The sequence below is a fragment of the Girardinichthys multiradiatus genome, chromosome 22, assembly GCF_021462225.1.
Source record: "Girardinichthys multiradiatus isolate DD_20200921_A chromosome 22, DD_fGirMul_XY1, whole genome shotgun sequence".
Lineage (NCBI taxonomy): Eukaryota > Metazoa > Chordata > Actinopteri > Cyprinodontiformes > Goodeidae > Girardinichthys > Girardinichthys multiradiatus.
In genome coordinates, this window is record NC_061814.1 from 24,026,211 (window position 1) to 24,047,766 (window position 21,556).

At 39.5% G+C, this 21,556-nt stretch overlaps 1 protein-coding gene across 6 annotated transcripts in view; it reads right to left on the minus strand.

The window, feature by feature from the left end:
- Nucleotides 1-830: 830 nt before the first annotated feature.
- The window catches only part of pax2a (paired box 2a), a 38,799-nt gene continuing 18,073 nt past the window's right edge, over nucleotides 831-21,556 (minus strand). For 4 of the 6 annotated variants that reach the window (XM_047350749.1, XM_047350746.1, XM_047350747.1 and 1 more), the window contains 5 exons: nucleotides 20,154-20,329; nucleotides 16,896-17,016; nucleotides 5,676-5,777; nucleotides 4,341-4,427; nucleotides 831-2,788 (listed from right to left, as the gene is read on the minus strand). In XM_047350749.1, the coding sequence (XP_047206705.1) occupies nucleotides 2,712-2,788; nucleotides 4,341-4,427; nucleotides 5,676-5,777; nucleotides 16,896-17,016; nucleotides 20,154-20,329 (563 nt within the window). In that variant the 3' untranslated portion in view covers nucleotides 831-2,711. Of the gene's footprint in view, nucleotides 2,789-4,340; nucleotides 4,428-5,675; nucleotides 5,778-7,243; nucleotides 7,616-16,895; nucleotides 17,017-20,153; nucleotides 20,330-21,556 lie in introns of those variants that run through there. The other 2 variants (XM_047350750.1, XM_047350751.1) reach the window with 2 other exon arrangements.

The window sequence follows — 21,556 nt, forward strand, 5'->3', positions numbered from 1 at the left end:
TCTCTTCTGTCAGCCTGTATTCACAGACACATCCATAAAACACAGTTGTTTTTACGATGGACATGGGCTAATTAAACAGCAATCATTATTTATATCATTTGCTCCTACACTTAAACATCATGCTGTAAAACTATGTGTATTTCATATTTTAGAGTTATAATCTATGAGTGGATTGTACAACTGACTGTTCATAAAGCCAAACATCAATACACCCTGAGGAGAGACACTGCCCCTCCCCCTGCAACCTTGATCTTTGAATCATTTCTTATGGGGTTAATAATGAGTACACATCAAGTCAACAACGGACATATAAAAGAATTTATTTCTCATGAGCACAAAAAAAAAAAATTGGAACAGAACTGAAAAGAAACAATGATTGAGGCCACGAGGCTTTCCTTATAGATTTTCATCAGAGATCCTTTTAATGTCCGTGACATGTATCCTGTATCATCTTTACAGCAGCGGATGACCCTGTCCAGCAAAGGTGGTCCACGTCCAAGAGGGCCACGTTGTTACATTTTAAGATATAGAAATCCCGAGCAAACACCAAGTGCAATTTGTAGAAAATAGCTTTCAGATTAAGTGTTTTTCTCTTTTTGTCTTGTTCTCTCCCTCACAACAAATTAAGTTTATCTTAATTGCCCATTGCTAACAGTCATACGATGGAAGAATGGAGGGATGGTGGACAGTTTAGTGTCTGGGAATTCTGTGTTTCTGCACAAGGAGGCACAGATCGTCTAATCTGGGAGAAGATCACATCTACAAACAGCAAACAGGATGACAGCTTTGATTGTTACCAAGGACTTCTTCATCTGAGGGCAGCAAAGATAAAATCATTTCTCACCACAAGTCTATTGAATCCTTTAGTTAACCCTTATACTGTTCTCCATGGGGACCGATTATTCTGAGCCCGACAACAAAACAGCAACAGAAAGCCATTCAACTTATTGCATAGTGACATAAAACACCATCATGACAACAAAAGAAAAACAAAAATAAAAACAACAAAGACAACCTATGTGGGTGTTAGAATCTGAAACCTGCCACTGCTATAGCCATAGGTTATACTTTCCTCAGAGCAAAACATTGCACTGAGACACAAATGTAATGCATGTTTTTCTTTTTTTTGATATCAGCTTTAGTCTGTTTATCTACAAAGGGAGACGGTATATTAGTACGATACTGCAGTGGTGTTTGTATGTGACGTTATATATTTACAGAGACGAATTGTCTTCACATTATTCACAAATCTTTCTATAAAGCAGCACTTAGTTTGCAGCTGTTGGAATATTAAGCCACTGAATTTCACCTTCCTTGTATGCATCATGTCCAGCTGTCTCGGCGTACACGTTGAGTCTTGACTCATTTAAAAGATAATACTGAAATATTAAACTTACTGTAAATAAAATATTAAATATCAAACTAAGTCTTTGGCAAATGTGGTAGGAGGAGTACATTCACAGAATATTTCCCCCAAAACAAACAGTCAAACAAAAAACAAATGCTCAATCGGATGCAGAACCCTTTTAGTCCCTCCGGAGAGGTGAATATGTGTGATTTCTACTAAACAGATGTGATTTCAGGTTGACAAAACAAGCTTGTAAGGCAATTATTGAAGCTAATTTCTGGTAATTTTTGTCACAACTGCATCATATTTCTAAGCTGTGTGGGCATTGTGTAGTTTTACCTGTGTAATTGAATCGGGAGGCCTTATTCAGCCAAGGAGCTCTGGCCTGAAATGTGTCTGTTTAACTTAGTCATGTGCTTTTAAACTGAAATTTGTAAGTAAATGTTCCACAAAAAGATGACTAAAAGAGTCAAAAAGCTGAGGTGTTAGTGCAAAAAAGAGCAAAGGAACATGATAGGAAAAAATCCAAAAAAATCTTTGATGAGTTTCTTTACATAAAAACTTTGACAAAAAAAAAACAACACATTTTTGAAGTATTTAAAATCCTGACATGACCCTTATAAATTCATGGTCACCACACTTTTTGAACTTTGCAAAACGATTTACATTTTTACATTTGATTGTTTGCCACAGGTGCGATGTTGCTCTCGGTACGCAGGACCAGTAAACATCGAAGGACGTGCTCATTGCTCAGGATGGACGGGAGAAGAAGGGGGAATGCTGAATTTTGTCAAAGCACCAGAAAAAATTATTTTTTTTTTTACAGTAAATATGGAGCAACCATCTTTTTAGGTGTAAAAAGCAGCACTGGTGTAAGTTGCTACATTATCAAACTGTGGGACCACCATCAATCTCTCCTGGACTTGTCTCTTCAGAGCAGACAAAAAAAAATACTGCAGTTTATTACATAAAGGAATGTCATGATCCATGAATAAAATAACGACAACAGCAACAAAAAAACAAAATTATAAATCCCACAAACATTTTTCCATATGGTATTCTTTACACAGTTTTTTCATCAATTTATATTTTATAATATATATATTTATAGAATCTGTTGAAGTCATTCGGAAAATGTTCAGGCCTGTGAGAGATTTACAGGCTTCAAACTCCCTCAGGCCCCTCACCTCCCTCTCCCATCTCTGTCCCAAAATGTGTAAAGCTAGAGCTGGGTGCGCCAGCTCCAGCCTCGTGTATCCTTCCTCGACATCGGATTAGATGAAGGGGTGTCAGTGTTTCTCAGACGGGGACAATGTGGAGGCCGAAGCTCTGGCCCTGCAGTTTGAGCTGCTCTCCGGCGTGACTAGTGGCGGTCGTAGGCAGTGGCAGCAGTGGGCGGTGCGGAGCCACGGGATGCGGCACTATAATAATAAGGGGAACCTGAAAGTTAACAGAAGAACGAGCCGTTGGAAACTGTTGGAAACATTATGCAGCACAAACGTTCGCTGAAAGGAATGTTCAAAGCTTGTGATGTTTTTAGTTTTTTGGTTTTAAAAGAGCATGAAACATATTTAAATCTCATCAGTTACAGCCCCTTGCAAAAGTATTCATACCTCATCAACAGTTTTACATTTTGTCACATTACAACCACAAACATCAGTGTATTTTATTGGGATTTCCTGTGATAGACTTACATAAAGTGGTGAATAATTGTGAGGTGGAAGAAAATTATACATATTTTCAAAACTGTTTACAAATAAAACACAGAAAAGTGTGGTATGCATGTGTATTCAGCTCAGGAAGATTAGATGAAGATCATTTTTATGTCTTGCAACAGGTTCTGAATTGGATTTAAGTCTAGTCATTGTCAAGGCCATTCTAACACATGAATGTAACTTCATCTAAATCATCCTATTGTAGCTCTGGTAGTATGTTTAAGATCTTCCTGTCCTTCTGAAAGGTTAACCTCCACCCCAGTCTCAAGTCTTTTTTTCTCGAGTATTTCGCTCCATCAATCTTACCATCAACTGCAGCTTCCCTGGCCCTGAAAAACCACCCCACAGAATGATGCTTCCACCACCATGTTTCATTATTGAGATGGTGCGTTCAAGACAATGTGCCATATTATTTTTTGTTCACACACAGGGTTTTGCATGTAGGCCAAATAAGTTTTTTTTTTTTTTTTTTTACCTCATCTCACCAGATCTCTTTCTTCCACATGTTTACTGTGTTTTCCAACATAGCTTGTGGCAAACTGCACAAGGAACTTCTTGGAGCTTTTTTAATGGTTTTCATCTTTTCTTCTCCTACCAACAAATTCTCTGACCTGAGCTGTGGATCTCTGTAGCTCCTCCAAAGTTACCATGGGGCTCTTGGCTTCTTCTCTGTTTATTGTCCATCTTGCCTTCTGCCATCTGGGTATGTTTGCATTTGTGCCATACTCTTTCTAGTTTTGGATGGTGGATTAAACAGTGCTCTGTGTCAATATATCAAGCTTTGTTCACAGCTTGGGATATTGTTTTTAATAACCTAATGTGCTATAAACATCACAACATTATTTGTCTCTTAACTGTCTGCTTTTTTCCCTGGTCTTTATGGTGCAGTTTACTCACTGATGTACTTTTCAAAACCTCTGAGGCCTTCAGAGAACAGCTCGATTTAAACTAACATTAAATCACACACAGGTGGACTCCATTTATTAACGACCTCTGAAGGAAAGAGCTTGCCCTGGATATTATTTAGAGTTATCAGATTAAAAAGAAAAAGGGATGAATGCAAATGAACAAGTTGTCTTCCTTTTTATCATCTTTAAAAGCATAAAAAAAAACATGTATCCTTTCTCTTCATGCCACAATTATGGTATACTGTATGTTGGTCTATGATATAAAATTCCAATAAGCAGCATTATTGTTTCTGGTTAAAAGTAAAAGTTGAAAGGGTATAGATACTTTAGCAAGGCACAGTAATTAGAACAGTCAGTGAATGTACCTACTCAGTAACGCTGGATTACTGAACCTCCAAGCTTCATTGTAGGTTGTGTATTGGGGATGAGAGTAAGGGTTTCCAGAAAAGTCCCCTCCTAGAGAAAAAACAGACACAATTAGTAATTAAGGTCACATTTTACAACACATATGTATTTATCTTCCCTCCACAGTCACTTCTTTTTTAGAAATCCTTTATTAGTCTATTGGATTTCCGCTGCCTTTTTTTTTGCCGTATATCCAGGATTTCTGTCTGACTTTTTAAGCACAGATCCTCTTCTTTAAAGCATCCCAATACATTTAGGTTCTCTTATAGTCTTGTCCAGGTCGTAGGGGTTTGAGGGTATTACAGAGTGATGTTCAGGTTTTCCAGGTTTCTATTCTTTATGGGACTATAAAGGCTAGGTGTTATATCAGGCAGCTCAAGAAAGGGGTTTGCTTTAACAGTGTTTTGGCCCAGTCAATAAATCTAAGTCGCTCAGAAGCAGAAGAGGTCCATATCTTTAGGATGATGAAGGTATTTGTATTTTATTTCTGTAATAAGGAAGATTAAAATTTGCCTCCGTGCAATTGGTGCTTGATGATTAATAAGTATATTTAATGCACCGGTGTTTATACCCATTTCTCCAATCTCACCTGCAAAATCTGCAACTATTTTGAGTGCTGCTTTCTGCGGTTTGAGCTGTGCACGTCTTTAAACAACAGAGAGAGTTGTGTTTTCAACTGTTTGGACGACAGATTTACACACACTGGCAGCTATAGCATCCTCACCGCTGCGTGTGTAACTCGAGCTCATCCCTGAGAGAGATAGTGATTTAAATATTTACAGGCCCTCTACGCCTCTGTGTTCTGACCCTTAACTGTTTGCTGTGAACCTGAACTACAGGTTAAGTAGAGGGGAAAGAGATACGCTCTGTAGCCCTGGGTGTCCGTGGAGGCGAGGAGAGGAGCAAAGGCAGTGTTTATCGACGGGGCTGGTGAGAGCGCGCTGCATGTGGAAACGGTGAGGGTAATGAGCGCTGGGAGCTGGAGTGTAACTGAGAGGAACTGTCCTATCTCACGGCCACTGATTGTGGTGATCGCCTATTGAGTTCATCTAATGTCCTCATTCACAGACGCTAACCGCACGCTAACCGCAGACTTCTAAAGCTATAACGAGCTTGCTTCAATCCATGAGAAAAGGTTTACACTGTTTTCACTGTCCTGTTTTTTTTATCTTAATGTACAACAAACAGGTGTTTACTCCTAAATTACCTCAAGCTCTACAAGATTCCTTGAAGGAGGACTCATAGTGCCTGTTAGCAATATAATTATCGGGATCCCAGAAAGAAAATTGCTTTACCTACCAGGAACCATGCCAGCAAGTGTGGAGGTGGGGTAGCTGCCTTGTCCTGTGGGGGGTACGTGTGGTGGGTAGCCAGGTAAAGTGGTGCTCGCCATGTCTCGACCTGCAGGTACACAGAAAGATTTCATTACTAAGATGCTTGAATAGAAAAACTATTAAAACTGAATAAATACACTATTTCTACTAAGTATTGTACATTTCAACAGAAATGCATTATTTTAGTAAGATTACATGCCAAATGTTAAAGAATAGGTTTTCTTAAAAATGTAAAATGTATGCCAACATTTTCTTTTGTATGCGCAAATACATTTACTAGAGCATATTTGATTCTTGCAAACATTATCTAGGACGAATGGTTTGTATTTAAGCAAGGTACCAGTCTGAATGAAAAAAAAAGTTTTTTTCTACATATTGCAATACACAATAAAAAAACATAGAGACATACAATCTATTAAGTGATGCACAACATTGTTGCCAATAACTGCCATAAAGAACTTACAAAGCCAAAATTAAAATAACCAAAACAGCTTTGTAGATACTTCTTTGGTTAGGGTTTATGAAGTTTTAAAATGCGTATGTTGTTTGGATCTACAGAGGGACCATTAAAATTGGAGCCAGGGGTGTAATACCCATCCCTGGGCCCTCAGTGTCATATTTATTTTTAGCGAAATGACATCAAATTAGTTACGACATGTATTTATTAATTTATTTTGATATACTTTCTCTCTTTGTCTTTATTGAGCCTCCTTTTAAATATATTTCACTGCTTCCTGGCCCCACCCTCAGGTGATACCAGGATTATGTATTTTGGTATAAAAGGGTAGGACTTACAGTATTTCAATATAAATGACTCTAATTTTTATTATACAGGTACTTGAAATCATAAACTAAGATAATTGTATATTAAAAAGAAAATCCCAAAGAGCATTAGGATTTTCTTATTCTGACCCAAAGTTTAAGCTTTACCAAAGCAACATACATAAATAAAACTCCTAAAGTCCTCTTATGACTTTTAGAATGGGTGTCCCACCCTAAGATTATTAGTTGGCCCCTATCTGGCCACTCCCTTACAAAGGTTTTTGGAGGTGTCCCTGTAGAGATGTCAAATCCTGCTGCTTATCCTGTCTTGTAACTTTTGACATGAGTGCTGCACCGTTTTTGGAATAATGTTGTTTGCATTATAAAAGTATCAAATAAGAGATTGTAACATCACACTAGTTATTTAATCACAATTTAAGAAGCTGAAATTGACAGGAGCATTGTATCAGTGAGAACTATCTCGACTTTCTGTTCCATATTCAGACCTTTAATTAATAATGACAGCACTGGGTCTGTTAAGTGAGGGTGCTGTGGGTCCAAGCCAAACCCCAGCATCAGCATCTCTGCTTTTGCAGTCATCCCCACCCCCCTTTTTGGACCTCCTCTGACCGTAAGTCTGTCACGAGGCTGGACGGACAGGAAGGCCTATTGTTAACCCGAGAGATGAGCAGGGGGTTAGATGTGGAGAGAAGCTTTGCTGAGAGGGAAAAGCAGGGCTTCTGATAATGAGGGCTAAAGAGTCAGTTTAGCTCCTGTATATACAACAGTAGAGCCAAAAAGCAGCATGAGAAGGAGGGTGCTTTAATTTGGTGCACAACTGAATGGGTAAAAGTGAGCACAAAGGTAAATCAGCTGGACATTTTTCATGTTTTCATTTGGCCATCGGGCCTCATGGGTAATCTGTACCTGCTGTAAAAGGCTGGCTGGCATACTGGCTGTAGCGGGGGCCCTGGGCATGGGCAAGGTAGCTGGGAGTGGAGGCATCTACAGAGAGGCTGGACTGGTGGGGCAAGATGTCAGCTAGAGCAGAATCCCCAACAGAGGAGGGGGTGAAGGGGGCAAAGGATGCCTCATGGGGCTCCCGCTTTACACACATGGAAGGCGGATATGACGGGTGAGAGTCTGGCAGGTGGAAAAAAAAAGAAAAAACTTGATAGGATGCAGACATACATTGCCACACGTTCTGTACTTACATGTAAGTCAGTCACACATGTATGATGAGATGGAGGCTTTATTTATGTTAATCAAACACTGCATGGTCTAAAAATACACAAATAAGAGTGTAAATTTCTATGAGATTTACTTATAAAAAGTTCACAAGTCATCCTCCTTAAACTTCATATCTTTTAGGAACTCAAAATGATGAATTTTAGATGAATACTGAAAAGAAAAGCAATATTTAGTGTCTGATTTGTTCATTTACATAGCTTATAATAATAATCTTATATGCACCCTGCAGTAATTCACCCAACTGACTGGGAACATACACCAGTGAAATGTTGCAACAACACATCGTGCCTGATCAATCAAGCTCAAATGCATAAAAAATTTCCCTAAGGTTTTGGGAAAACAAACAGCATAATCTCACGGCTGCTTTCTCTGAGCTAAATAACCAAACAATCAACTCGCAGACAGTTCAAAATGCCACGCTTTGAAGTAATAAGGCTGATGAGTCCTGGCATCTTTCGTTTTTCATCCGGCTCTGCCTCTTGAACCTGTGCAATCAATGTGAGCTCTGTCTCTCTCCGGTCCCTCCACGCCGTGCTGCGAAGCCTCGCTCTGTTTGCAGGGGCCTGAGATGGCTCTTTTCCCCCCGACACCATGATAGCCTCATTAGCTGCTTCCCCCATCATTGTTGTTTTACAACAGGACTGTGTGTTGCGATTCCTCATTAAGATAAGGGCTAAAGGGGGATTTAACATTGTCAGCCATCAGAAGCTACTGCAAGAGAATCAGGGAACACAGCTGAGTGCTTTGTTGCATCCCTTTCATGGCTCTAAGTTCTCACTTAAACAGAGAAAAATTAACAAATGTTGGTTTTAACATAAGATTGGATCATTAAAAATAGTTTGTTTGCAATCAGCGTGAGTGAGCTTGTGATTTAATTGGATGAATCAAACCTTTGTCACATTCCAAATCCAAGTAGGGCATATTTAGCATGATGGCAACACCATGATTCCTAGGTTTGCTTTTCAGTTATTTATAACCAACATGTACTCTTTCAAGCCTTCAAAGTTACAACAGCTTTCGAAAGTCTTGTAACAATAAAATAATGATATAAGGTTTATATCCCTTATCCATGATTACAAGAAATTTGAAACTGACATTTCAAAGTCAGGTTCTGGTAAAAGCTTAGGAACAATAACTTTCCTGAAGCAGAAAACTCTTTTGACATCTTAATTTACAAAATCCTGTCAAATCAGGTGGCTATAGCCAACGGCTAGTCAGAGAGGGACTATGACAAAGCAGGCTTCCACCTTCTTAATACAACTCCAGTCTCAAAAACATTATAGTGGTTTATGAATACACTATTTTGTGACTATTCACTTACAGGATTTAGTCTGATTTGCATATTTTGTGTTTTATATTTTTAGAAAACTTATGTTTTATATCAGTTTTTTTAATTGATGTCATGGTGCACATTATGTTTATTTGATCTGTTCATAGCCGCCCAATGTAAACATGACAATGGCTTAAAGATTAAGAACATAGAGTTCACATCAACCATTAGAACAATTTATGAGACTAAAGTTGTTTTGAAACAGTAATATTAGCTTTGGCCCCTTTACGCACAAGCTAATGATTATTTACCCAGGAAACGTAGCTAAGAGAAGGTACTCCACCAATGATCTTCCTTTTTAAAACACAGAAAAGAACAAAACATACAGTGCCTTGAGAACGTATTCGGCCCCCTTGAACTTTTCAACCTCTTGCCACATTTCAGGCTTCAAACATAAAGATAGAAAATTCAAATTTTTTGTGAAGAATCAACAACAAGTGGGACACAATCGTGAAGTGGAATGAAATTTATTGGATGTGTCAAAACTTTTTTAACAAATAAAAAACTGAAAAGTGGGGCGTGCAATATTATTTGGCCCCTTTGCGTTAATAATTTGTAGCGCCACCCTTTGCTGCAATTACAGCTGTAAGTCGCTTGGCGTATGTCTCTATCAGTTTTGCACATCGAGAGACTGAAATCTTTGGCCATTCTTCCTTGCAAAACAGCTGGAGCTCAGTGAGGTTGGATGGAGAGCGTTCGTGAACAGCAGTCTTCAGCTCTTTCCACAGATTCTCGATTGAATTCAGGTCTGGACTTTGACTTGGCCATTCCAACACCTGGATACGTTTATTTGTGAACCATTCCATTGTAGATTTGGCTTTATGTTTTGGATCATTGTCTTGTTGGAAGATAAATCTCCATCCCAGTCTCATGTCTCTTGCAGACTCCAACAGGTTTTCTTCCAGAATGGTCCTGTATTTGGCTCCATCCATCTTCCCATCAATTCTGACCATCTTCCCTGTCCCTGCTGACGAAAAGCAGGCCCAAACCATGATGCTGCCACCACCATGTTTGACAGTGGGGAGGGTGTGTTCAGAGTGATGAGCTGTGTTGCTTTTACGCCAAACATATCGTTTTGTATTGTGGCCAAACAGTTCAATTTTGGTTTAATCTGACCAGAGCACCTTCTTCCACCTGTTTGGTGCGTCTCCCAGGTGGCTTGTGGCAAACTTTAAACGAAACCTTTTATGGATATCTTTGAGAAATGGCTTTCTTCTTGCCACTCTTCCATAAAGGCCAGATTTGTGCAGTGTACGACTGATTGTTGTCCTATGGACAGACTCTCCCACCTCAGCTGTAGATCTCTGCAGTTCATCCAGAGTGATCATGGGCCTCTTGGCTGCATCTCTGATCAGTCTTCTTCTTGTTCAAGATGAAAGTTTAGAGGGACGGCCGGGTCTTGGTAGATGTGCAGTGGTCTGATACTCCTTCCATTTCAATATGATTGCTTGCACAGTGCTCCTTGGGATGTTTAAAGCTTGGGAAATCTTTTTGTATCCAAATCCGGCTTTAAACTTCTCCACAACAGTATCTCGGACCTGCCTGGTGTGTTCCTTGGTCTTCATGATGCTCTCTGCGCTTTGAACAGAACCCTGAGACTATCACAGAGCAGGTGCATTTATTCGGAGACTTGATTACACACAGATGGATTCTATCTATCATCATCAGTCATTTGGGACAACATTGGATCATTCAGAGATCCTCACTGAACTTCTGGAGTGAGTTTGCTGCACTGGAAGTAAAGGGGCCGAATAATATTGCACGCCCCACTTTTCAGTTTTTTATTTGTTAAAAACGTTTGACACATCCAATAAATTTCATTTGACTTCACGATTGTGTCCCACTTGTTGTTGATTCTTCACAAAAAATTTAAATTTATATCTTTATGTTTGAAGCCTGAAATGTGGCAAAAGGTTGAAAAGTTCAAGGGGGCCGAATACTTTCGCAAGGCACTGTATGTAGCATTTTCAGTCAGTGGAACTGCCAGATAGAAAGTGAGGCAGTATGAAAATAAAATAAAAAATAGGATTCACTTGGACCGCTATAATATTTTTGCTTTTTACACTTTGACCGGACATGCTTTACAGGTTTCGTTCCAAGTATTTGCTCAGCATAAGAAGATCACTGGTGGCCCCCAACCTCATTTCCTGTATATAAACACTATAACTTCCATGTCAGAATATGCTCATTGCAAATTTGACGACTGTGTGAATGTACATAAGCTAACATTTACACAAATCCCTGAGACATTTTTAAGATTGGAGTTGTTTTAATAACTTTGTTATTGGTCCACCTTGGACTAGCTTCAGCCTCTGGTACCATCTAATCGGATTTATATTAAAAGAAGACACGAAGCGAGTTATCTACTACAGGAATGATTTGAACTGCTTATAACCTGTTAACAGACTCCTGAACTCCCCCTTTAAACATGAAACAAACTTAAATTTCTGCCAAGCAAGAAATTTCGATATTGTTTCTTACAACTTAAATGTGAGACATTTCATGCTGCTTAATAAATTAACTGCAACTAGCAGCTTTCACATTTCATCAGATTGTTGTTGGTCCAGGCCAAATTTATTTCTACTGTTTTCGAGTCCTCCTGCATATACTACAGTTTGCTTCTGTTTTCTCAGCACCCGAGCAACCATTGTGAGACATTCGGCAGTTACAGAACGGCAACAACTGATACAAATGCTGCGTTCAAGACCACTGAACTCTAAAACTAATCAGACATGGTGTTGCTTATTGTCCTGGAGACGAGGCAGTGCCGGGGAAAAAGGAAGGCTGTCAAATCCCGGGCCCTGATGATGGAGATGGAAGATAAACTTGGGAGTCCATGGGGACCTTTTTCCCTCTGCAAACACATCTCAGACTGAGGGGAAGATAGTATAGAGTTCTCCAACATCTGTCTCCGCTCAACCACTGATACTACATCTACAGACCCCATCAACCATAGAAATAAACTGTTAGGAACTTGTAGCAATCCTCGGAGAGATGCTTTCAGATTTAGCTACAATGAGCTACTCTCAAGTGAGCTCTTTAGTTTTAAATGTACACAGAGGAACTTTGGTACATATTGGTTGCTAGAGCTCTTCCTTCAGATAGAGAACAAGTTTAATCTCTTCAAGCAAAACAAGCAAAAAAAACATCCTGTCAGTTCAGTAAATAACTATTCAATGCTAGGCTAACAAATATGCCTTGGCTCACTGTTAATGTAGTCATTTATGACTACTTACACTAATGAACGAAAGAGCAGAAGTTGAAAGTTGTATACATTTTTGGTTGAGCAATGAATATTTGCACAGTCAAAATGCCTGAATTATGTACCTACATTCCAGAGTTTTAATACAATTCATTATTGAATGTGTGCTTAAAGGTTAGCATAAGCATTAAGGGAGGTGGGGGAGGCAAAGAATTAATTTCTAAGCTTGGGGCTGCAGGCGTTAACTGAGCTGCAACGAACCATTTGTCACTAGGCCACACACCAGGCACCGCAGGTTAGGTAGCTGCTTATTGTTTGCAACTCAGTAGAGAAAAAACTGGTGCTGCCAAGTCATAAAAAGGAGCCTCTATTTGTTTGTGTGTGTGCAGCTGAATGACCTCTAAAGTAAAGCACTCAGCTCTTTCAGCTGATTAGATTTACCATTTGTCACCCAGAGCGGGAGTGAAGTGGATGAAAAGAAAGAACAAAAAAATGTAATGTAAAACTACCAGCTTTATTTTTACAACTGCTAGAGTTGTTCAGGTACGGAGGGGTGCCTATTTACACCTGGGCCTCCCAGAAGGCTCTGCTGATTAGCTAACCCAGCTTGCATCGACATCGATGAACTCTCACTAGGTCTATCCCTATTTAACTCACGAAGAGCGTCTCAAAATGTGTTTTGTTCCACATACTAAACTCCTGAGTTTACTAAAACCACAGCCAGATTGATTGGCCTTCCTGGAAAATATGTGTACTCAGGATCTATGATGCTTTGGGTGTAGTTCTCTTCCAAAGGGCCTGGGAACCTTGTTAGAGTGCATGACATCATTAACTCTTTGAAATACTAAGAGATTTTAAATAAAAATGTGTTTAACTGAAAATGGATTGTCATTGGGTATTTCAGCATAAAAATTATCCAAAAGTTAAAGCCAAACACAGAAACACAGAAATGATTCACCAGACATTCCTTCCTTCTCTAGATCCTCCGGAGGAACAGTCAAAGAACCCTCCAACTGTATGCACCATTGTGAAAAGTTATAGGAGAAGACTAAGTGCTGTCCTATTGGCAAAAGATTATTTTGTATTAGCTGCAGGTCCCAATAATTGTGTCATTGATGACTTTGTTAAAAACATTTTATTTTTGTTGATTCTTTTTCCATTTTTGAATAAATACACTCAGATTAATGCAAAAAAAGAATTATTTATTTTAAGGCTTTTTTCACATCTTTACCAGCGGTGCCAATAAACGTATAGGACACTGTATTAGAATGTTGTATTATTTGTATTAATTAGTTAAATTGTTATATTTTGTATTCATATAACAGCCACATTGTATATATTTAATTATCTTCCTTAATGCCAACGGTTTGTGTCAGTGCGCTAACTAACTCTGTGACATTGCTGTCACCCTTCCTCCAAATAAACTGCATCGTTTGACCCGTTAGGATAAACAGAGGACACAAAAGATGTCCGACTTTGCTTTCTCTACAGGGGCCCCTGGAATGCAAAACTGAGCACTTCATTAATCATTCATCTTTAATAGATTATGCAAATTCCAGGACATAAAAATCAACAAGATCAATAATGGTATGCATTTTAATTGGGAGCAGAAAACATTTAAGGAATGAATATAATCTCATAGCTCCATCCAGTACAAGAGCATAATTTATTGATAATTGGATTCCAGCCTAAGTGAGGAAGGTAATTTAGCAGTTTCTCAGCCTTGGCATGCATTCCTATTTACAGGGTTTGCTAATGGCAGAAAAAAATAATATTGCACACTAACAACCTACACACTGCTTCATGTATTACTTTGTATAGTTGAAGTGATAAAGTTTACTGGATATTAGTTGTGAGTTTAATTTTGTTTGTGTTCAGATCACCCAGATACATTTATCTAATTAAATGGTTGCACTGATATATTCTGTCAAATTGCACTGAAAAGATCTGCCTTCTCTTAATGCAACCTCTGGTCCTCAGAGATATCACCTTAGGAGGCCCCAGGCCCCCAGGTGGACTTGGAGGCCACCTGCTATGAGTTTGCTCCCCAGAGCGAGACCACTTTCATAGGAGGAGCCCTGCATAAAAGAAAAAAACACACCTTTCTTCTCCTGAGGCCCAACTTTCCAGGGCAAAGCTACCTCCCACATATTCGGGAATAAAAAGGGGGTCTTTCTTTTCCCATCACTCTGTGCCCGCGTCTGGGGTCAGACTAAAGGGATCATATGAGATGGGCGACTGCAGTTTTTCAATCATGCTGTCCTCTTTCCTGACCAGCTCACACACACACACACACACACAGGCACACACACACACACAGACTGACTTTGATTCCCACTGCACTGCATGGGCTTTTATTAAAACCCTAGCGTATTTAGAGAGTCAGAGTGGCCCTCAGTAAACCTAACCTCTCCCGGGAGAGAGCCTCGACCATCACAATGAAGCAATATTTCAATTATCCAGGTGGCTATCAGCCAGGACAGCAAAGCTAAAGAAGCCATAGAGCAATATAAATGCTACAAGATATCTAATACACTGCACCTCCCTGCCTGCTGCCTCTTAGAGTAAGGCAAAAGTGCAAAATGTTCTGCATTTTTTGTATGAGAGTGCCTCTGTCTGTAGCAAGCGCACCAGCCACAGTCCTATTCCAGCTGCTGTCAGTCAACGAGATATGGTAGTCTTTGATGGCAGTGTCATGCAGTAGCGAGGACAGCAGCTGTCTCTTATGAGAAACACTCACAGTCAATCTGTTAACAAGCCATTCTAAGCAAACAGCAGCCAGTTAGGAGGTTAGGAGCTGTAAATGTGAAAGACCTGTAGGATCTAATGGCCTCAGGCTGTGCATCACCTCATGCTCTCCCTTGAAATACAAAGTCCCTCACAAAGTGCTTTAAGAGAGATTTTTCACTAATTAATGTGAGCTGATCTAGTTGGAAAAATTAAAAAAGCTCATTTACAGTGCCTTGCAAAAAACACACTATAAGCATTTCCACCAAATCTCTTTCCAACTACAAAATACAAAGTAGTTTATTGGGATAGACTAACACAAAATAGCGCATAAATATGAAGTGGAAGAGAAATTAAACACAGTTTTCAAACTATTAGAAAAAACTGTTTAAGCAAAGCAAAACATTATGTATTTACCTTCATCCATCTTCCAATCAACTTTGACCAGTTTCCCTGTACATAGTAAGGAAAATCATTCTAACAGCATGATGCTGCTACCACCATAATCATTGTGGGGATTGTGTATTCAGTATGTGCAATGTTAGTTGCACATCATACACATCATGTTGCATCATTTCAATCATCTGACCACAACACCATCTTTGCTGCCTCCTACATAATTCCAGACTGAAATGCTTGAAACATATGGCTTCCTTCCACAATAACTTTCTTCTTGCTGCTCTTCCATAAACTACAGATTTGTGGAGTGCATGACAAATTTTTCTGTAGACAAAATTCTCACACCTGTAACTCCTCCTAGGTTACTATGGGGCTCATGGCTATTGATTGGGTATACCTTTACTATCCCTCAAGATCAAAAGACGGTTCAGCTTGACATCTGACTCTTATAACCTCGCCTTGAGACAAATGACATTCAGAGTAGTTCCTATTTTAAACAGTAGATGTCGCTACAGATGAAATCTGCCCATATTTAATAACTGGTGGCAAACTAAGAGTCTGTGGAGGAAGTGCATTCTTATTATAACTCTAACTACAAAGTTTGACCTAAAAAATAAAGTTGCTTTTTAGCTGATCAGCCTGTCAGTTAAGGTGGATGACCCTGTCTTGAAAGGTTTGTAGTTGTGCCATATTGAGATGTCCAAAAGTTAGAATACTGTTTTATAATCTAACCCTGCTTTAAACTTCTCCATAACTTTATCTTTGACCTGTCTGCTGTGTTTCTTGGTCTCCATGATGTTGTTTGTTCGCAGCTGTTTGTTGTCTACAAACCTCTGGGGCCTATACAGAACAGTTACACTGTTTGAATTAAACAGGTATTATTATTATTTTTTTTACTTCTGAAGGCAATAAATTGGATTGCATTTTATTAAGGAGTAGCACAGTAAAGGGGGCTGGATACAAATGAATGGCAAACCTTTCCATTTTATAAACCAAGTGTCATATTCTTTTCATTTCACAACTATGCAACACTTTGTGTTGGTCAACCACTTAAATTCCCTATAAAATATTTAGAAATTTGTGCTTGTGTGACCAAAGGCGAAAAGGTTGAAAGAGAATAAATACTTTTGCAAGGCATGGTAAAAGAAAAAAAATGGGTAATCATATTTTTTCTACTTTACAAGTTTGGGCTGTAAAACTATTAAAGTGAAACCCTCATAAAAGAGAAAATAACGTGTTTATAAGAGATTCAGTATCATGTATTCTGCCAATGTTTTTTTTTTATTTGACAGTGCTTTTCATATCAGGTATATATATTTTCTTAGGAACTCAGGGAAGTTAGACTGGTGAATAGAGTCAAGGGAGGAGTTTTTAGGATGTTAAAAACACACAGAAGACATTGTTCTGCTGTGTTCCTCTCACTGACTGAGTTGACCACCTTGGTGTAGATGTCTTTCACTGCTGCACCTGCACGCATTCTTTTAAGACCCAGTACAGCATGAATCAGATTGTACCTGTCACAACAGAGTAGCTCTGCGAGACACTGGAAGCGAGGTCGGAGCTGGCACTGGTGGAGAGGCTGGGCTTCACATCTTCCAGGCTGGCAGTCAGGGACGGGAGGGAGTACTCATTCGCCTGCAGACAAACAAACACACACAAGAGCAGGTGGCAATCAAAGACTTGCAGCTCACTCTGCCTTTATTTAATTTGACATTCCACCAGATCAGGTCGCGATCTGATTAATATTGCTCCTGCACTGCACACGGGCTCATTCTAAGTTCTGGACTCGCAGCAGATTTCCCAGTTTATGTGACATTAGGTAGAATATGATTGACTGACACCTCCTAGTGTATCTTGGATTCTCTCACACAGGATATTTCCTGCAAATTCTGTGAACATCACCCCTGCCTGTCGTCCCTGTGCTTCACCGAGACCTGTGATGATGTATGCATGCATTAGGGCTTGTCTGAGAAGATGGCAGAGAGGGAGAGAGGGATGAGAGAGGGATTGGAAGAGGAGTGAAAGGACGGGGTGTCAGCTGGCTCTTTGTGCTCCACTGCAGTCATCCCTGTGACCAGTCAAGGGAGGAGACATTCAGGGCTTTGTTACAGGAGAGACATGTGGTGTTTTTTTTTATCTTTTCTTTAAAAAAAAGGAGAAAAAATATGGGGGTGTACAACCTCAAATTCTGCCTTTGTGCTTTGTTTCAAGATAAACACATAAAAAGAGGATTCTGCACATTGTTTTAGGATTTTTATGCTTTTTTTTTGTTTTCTATTGAAAGCATTTTATCTCAGCTGCTGCTAAATCCATCTTTTACATTTTACAAATCTAATTATGTCTGTGCTGTGAAAGACAAATTGGTGTGAGCATATAATCTCTTGTTTTGTACACCTTAATCTCTGGTAAAGACTCTGTTTGCAGTTGTGATGAATCCTGTTTGTTAATGAGATGACATTTCCTGACCCAGTTCTTATTTGAAAGGATAAGTGTTTGCACTCACATTCGTGGCTGCAAGTGTTTGTGTCAGAGTGCGTGTGTGCATCTGTTTGTCTCAAAGGGTTAGATTTGGGGATGGGGAGGGGTATGGGGTCCCACAGGGGCGCGCTGGTGACCCCGGTCTTGTCTGCTTCTATCCCAGATAAACTCTAATTGTCTGCTTACAACTGTTCCCTGGCACTAGGCTGGATGTTCCTCTCTGTCCCATTGGGCCTCAGCCGCATAAGAGCCATTTTGTCATGCAGATGGGATGTGGGCAGGGGTTGGGCAGGGGCTGGGCGGAGGGCGAGTGGCAAGCACAGAGGGGCCTGAATGACCTGACCACATGGCTGCCAGAAGTGTGGGAGGGATGAGGCCTATTCAGCCTAGTCTCTTCAAAATGGCTTTTTAATGCCCTGATGCAGACACCAGACAAGCCCCTAATAGCCTAATATCCCACCTTTTCACCAGTTTAGGAAAGGGAGGGGGTGTTGGAAACATGCAGAAAAAAAGGAGGTGCATGGAATGAGTGGAAAGCAGGCTGATTAATATTACATTAAATTAAAACTGATTTTTCTGGACCATTCTGACGCAGTTTTTCACCCCCTTCCCTCAGCCCCCTCTTGCCTTTTTAATACCTTCTCCTCCACTCTTTGTGATTGCAAGTCATTTCCAATTCGTTTTGGTATTGATCTTGCCGTAGAAATCACTTTGGTAATTAGCTGCATTAGGGGCTGTAAAGCAGGCTGAGGGGCTGTCCCTCTGATTTATCGCCGCTGTAATTCCCCACGATCGCGCAGAGATGAAAATGAACTCAATTAGGGCACAGCTAAGGCTGTGTGGGCACCCAGATATAGTTTCAATGGAAAAATTAATAGTCTCTTGTTGTTTAACAGTCTAATGAATGTAAATAAAGCTTATCCTATGTAATAGGTTGTAGGCTTCAATGCTACTTTTAGGCACCAGTTTACCATTTTGCAATAAAAGGTAATGTCAATTTCAACCAACAAGGACAACTAGCTTCTACACATTTTGACCGAAAACAAATATGTTTAGAACAGAAAGTATTGGTCCCCATGGAGGTCCTTAAAACAAATAAATCAGAACTGGCCAAAATAGTCATAAGTAGGCTGGACAGCAACTAAAACTTCTGAAAGTTCCTCTTAAAAACATTACCAAATCTGCTGATTTCTTGTAGAAAAAAAACCACAGAATAAGATAAAGGACTATAGTCTGAAGACCAAATTAAATGTAAAACTTGAAGCTGTCCTTGTATTTGGAATGGATTTATTACATTGGAATATGGGAACCAATTGGCTACAGTCTAATGACTATGGTTCCATGTTTAAGCCTTTTCTGAATAACTGGTGGTGGATATCCAGAGCATCTCTTCCAGTTTAAAGTCTCTGGCAGTTGTTGTTTCTGGCATTTATGGACAAATTCACATCATTGTCAGATATTCTCCTGAGGTTTAAGGTTGAATGATAACCTTAAGTATAATGGTTTAATTGGATCATAGTATTTACACAATGACATATTAAATGTATACTGTTCCTAAAATAATCTAACTTAATTGATCATTACAGTGAAACAATGGAGCTAAAATATGAAATATGAAACCAGCAAAATTTAGCAGCAGTTTTCAAGTGTTTATTGCACAGAATGTTAGCTGGTGATTTAGACAGGCTATCTGCTCAGGTGGACCCTGCAGTTGGCTTCTTAACAGACACATGGCTTATAGCTTTGTAAATTTAAAACAGCACTAGCTAATAGGAGTGTCACAACACTCCTTAAATATCAGCACTTTGATAGTCTAGTTTTTTTGTGAAAATATAAAAAACTATTTTGTCTTTTTTTTAAGTAAGGTAAAAGTGTTGATGCCTTCTTTTAGGCAGCTGACTGGCAGTTCACAGCAACAGGTAGGGGAAATAATGTTTTGTGTTACTCTCTGCTATGTAGAACAGGAGACAATGTAATAATCAGTTTGGCACTGTCTATGGGATCTCTTTAAGAAAACCTTTAAACGAATACCCATAACCAAAGGTATGATGGAGACTTTTAGCACTATAAACCTTTTAAAAATGATGTATTTCTTCACACTGGTAACTAATCTGACTTTACTCCTAATCTTTGGTCCTTTATAGAAATGTTACTGCACATGCTCTTGAAGTTGGTGACTTAAGGAAACTTTGTGCATCAGAAAGTAAACCTCTGAATTTGCTTTTGTTGACAGCTCAAAAAGCATCCCCAAATAATAAAAACTAAAAACATTCACTTCGTAAAAAGTAACAAACCTGCTCTGGTTTGATGTGTTCTGAAGTAGGGAAGACATCGGGGTAAGAAGGTCGTTCAAACACACGATCCAGGGCCTCCAGCTGTTGCTGGGTGAAGGCATCTGCTCGCAGGTGCTTCCTTAAACTTTCCACACTGCCCTGTGAGTCACTGCCTGGGCCTGAGCCATCTGAGCCATCTAAAGACAGAAGATGGAAGAAAGTGGACCAACAGGAGACATTACCAGCTTATTCACAGAGAAATCATCTGGTGACAGACCAGTCAAAAGCTTGAATATCCTATATTTTTCCACTTGGTGAACGCACCATACGTAGGCCCTACTATATCCTGCTGATAACAACACTCTTTGCTGTAGATATTGTTACTGAGTGAGGAAACCCCAAATAGCTAATTTCAGTATTGTCCATCCAGCCATCCATTTTATATCCACTTTATCTATGCAGAGTAGCAGGGGGCTGGAGATTATCTCTAGCATTCATTGGTGAGAGGTAGGAACATCCTGGACTGGTCATTTCCAGTATCATTGAGGTGTTTAAACACATTTCGAGATATTGTCGTGGTTTATTCAGGCTGCAAGAGAGTGAGAGAGCAAAAAATTTTAGTAGATGGCAGAAGGGATGAACAGGGTACAGTAAAATTGCTTTACTTTGATCAGCTATCACTCTCTATCTGTCATGGAGTTTGCTTCATTTAGAAATGTTGGTGGCCTTTTGGAGAGCTTAGAGTTAATGTAAGGATTTACATTATCTAGAGTAAATGATCAGAGGGGGATATTTTTGCAATTCTGGGCATGCTAACCATTCTAATCCACAATGGAACATGGTAAAGACACATTGAAATATGAACTATGTATTCAATTTGTCTTCATTTTAAATTTGCCATAACACAGGGTTTATTGGGACTTACACAGGGGGGTGATGTCAACTCTACATCTGAAATAAACAGTCAATGACCGATCATGGCAGGAGGGCTAAAAAACATATTCAGTGTTGTGTTCATATCCTCTTATATTCTTAGTTTAGTTGGAGCTACAAATTCTCACTGCTGCATCTAAAAATTTCTTAGCTTTACTAGAGAAAGGAATGGCTTAAAAATCCGAAGAAAACCATCATCTCCTTCTTTATTTTTCAGCCGCTCTCTTGCTCTCCAAACACAACCACCCACTCGAGCTGCGCTCCTCCACTGCCCCACACTGCTGCCATCAACACGGTCATCATCTGAGAGGTCTATCGTAATTGATGGATTATCTTGAGCGCAAATATATACTTGCAAGGGAGAGCGCATGTTTCAGGAGAGAATGTAGGACCGACGATTACATACAGAGCCTCTCATTCTGCCACTGGGAAATAGAGAGCCATTATTTAACTGAACTATTTCCTCCTGAACATATTACCCATACCTCTTC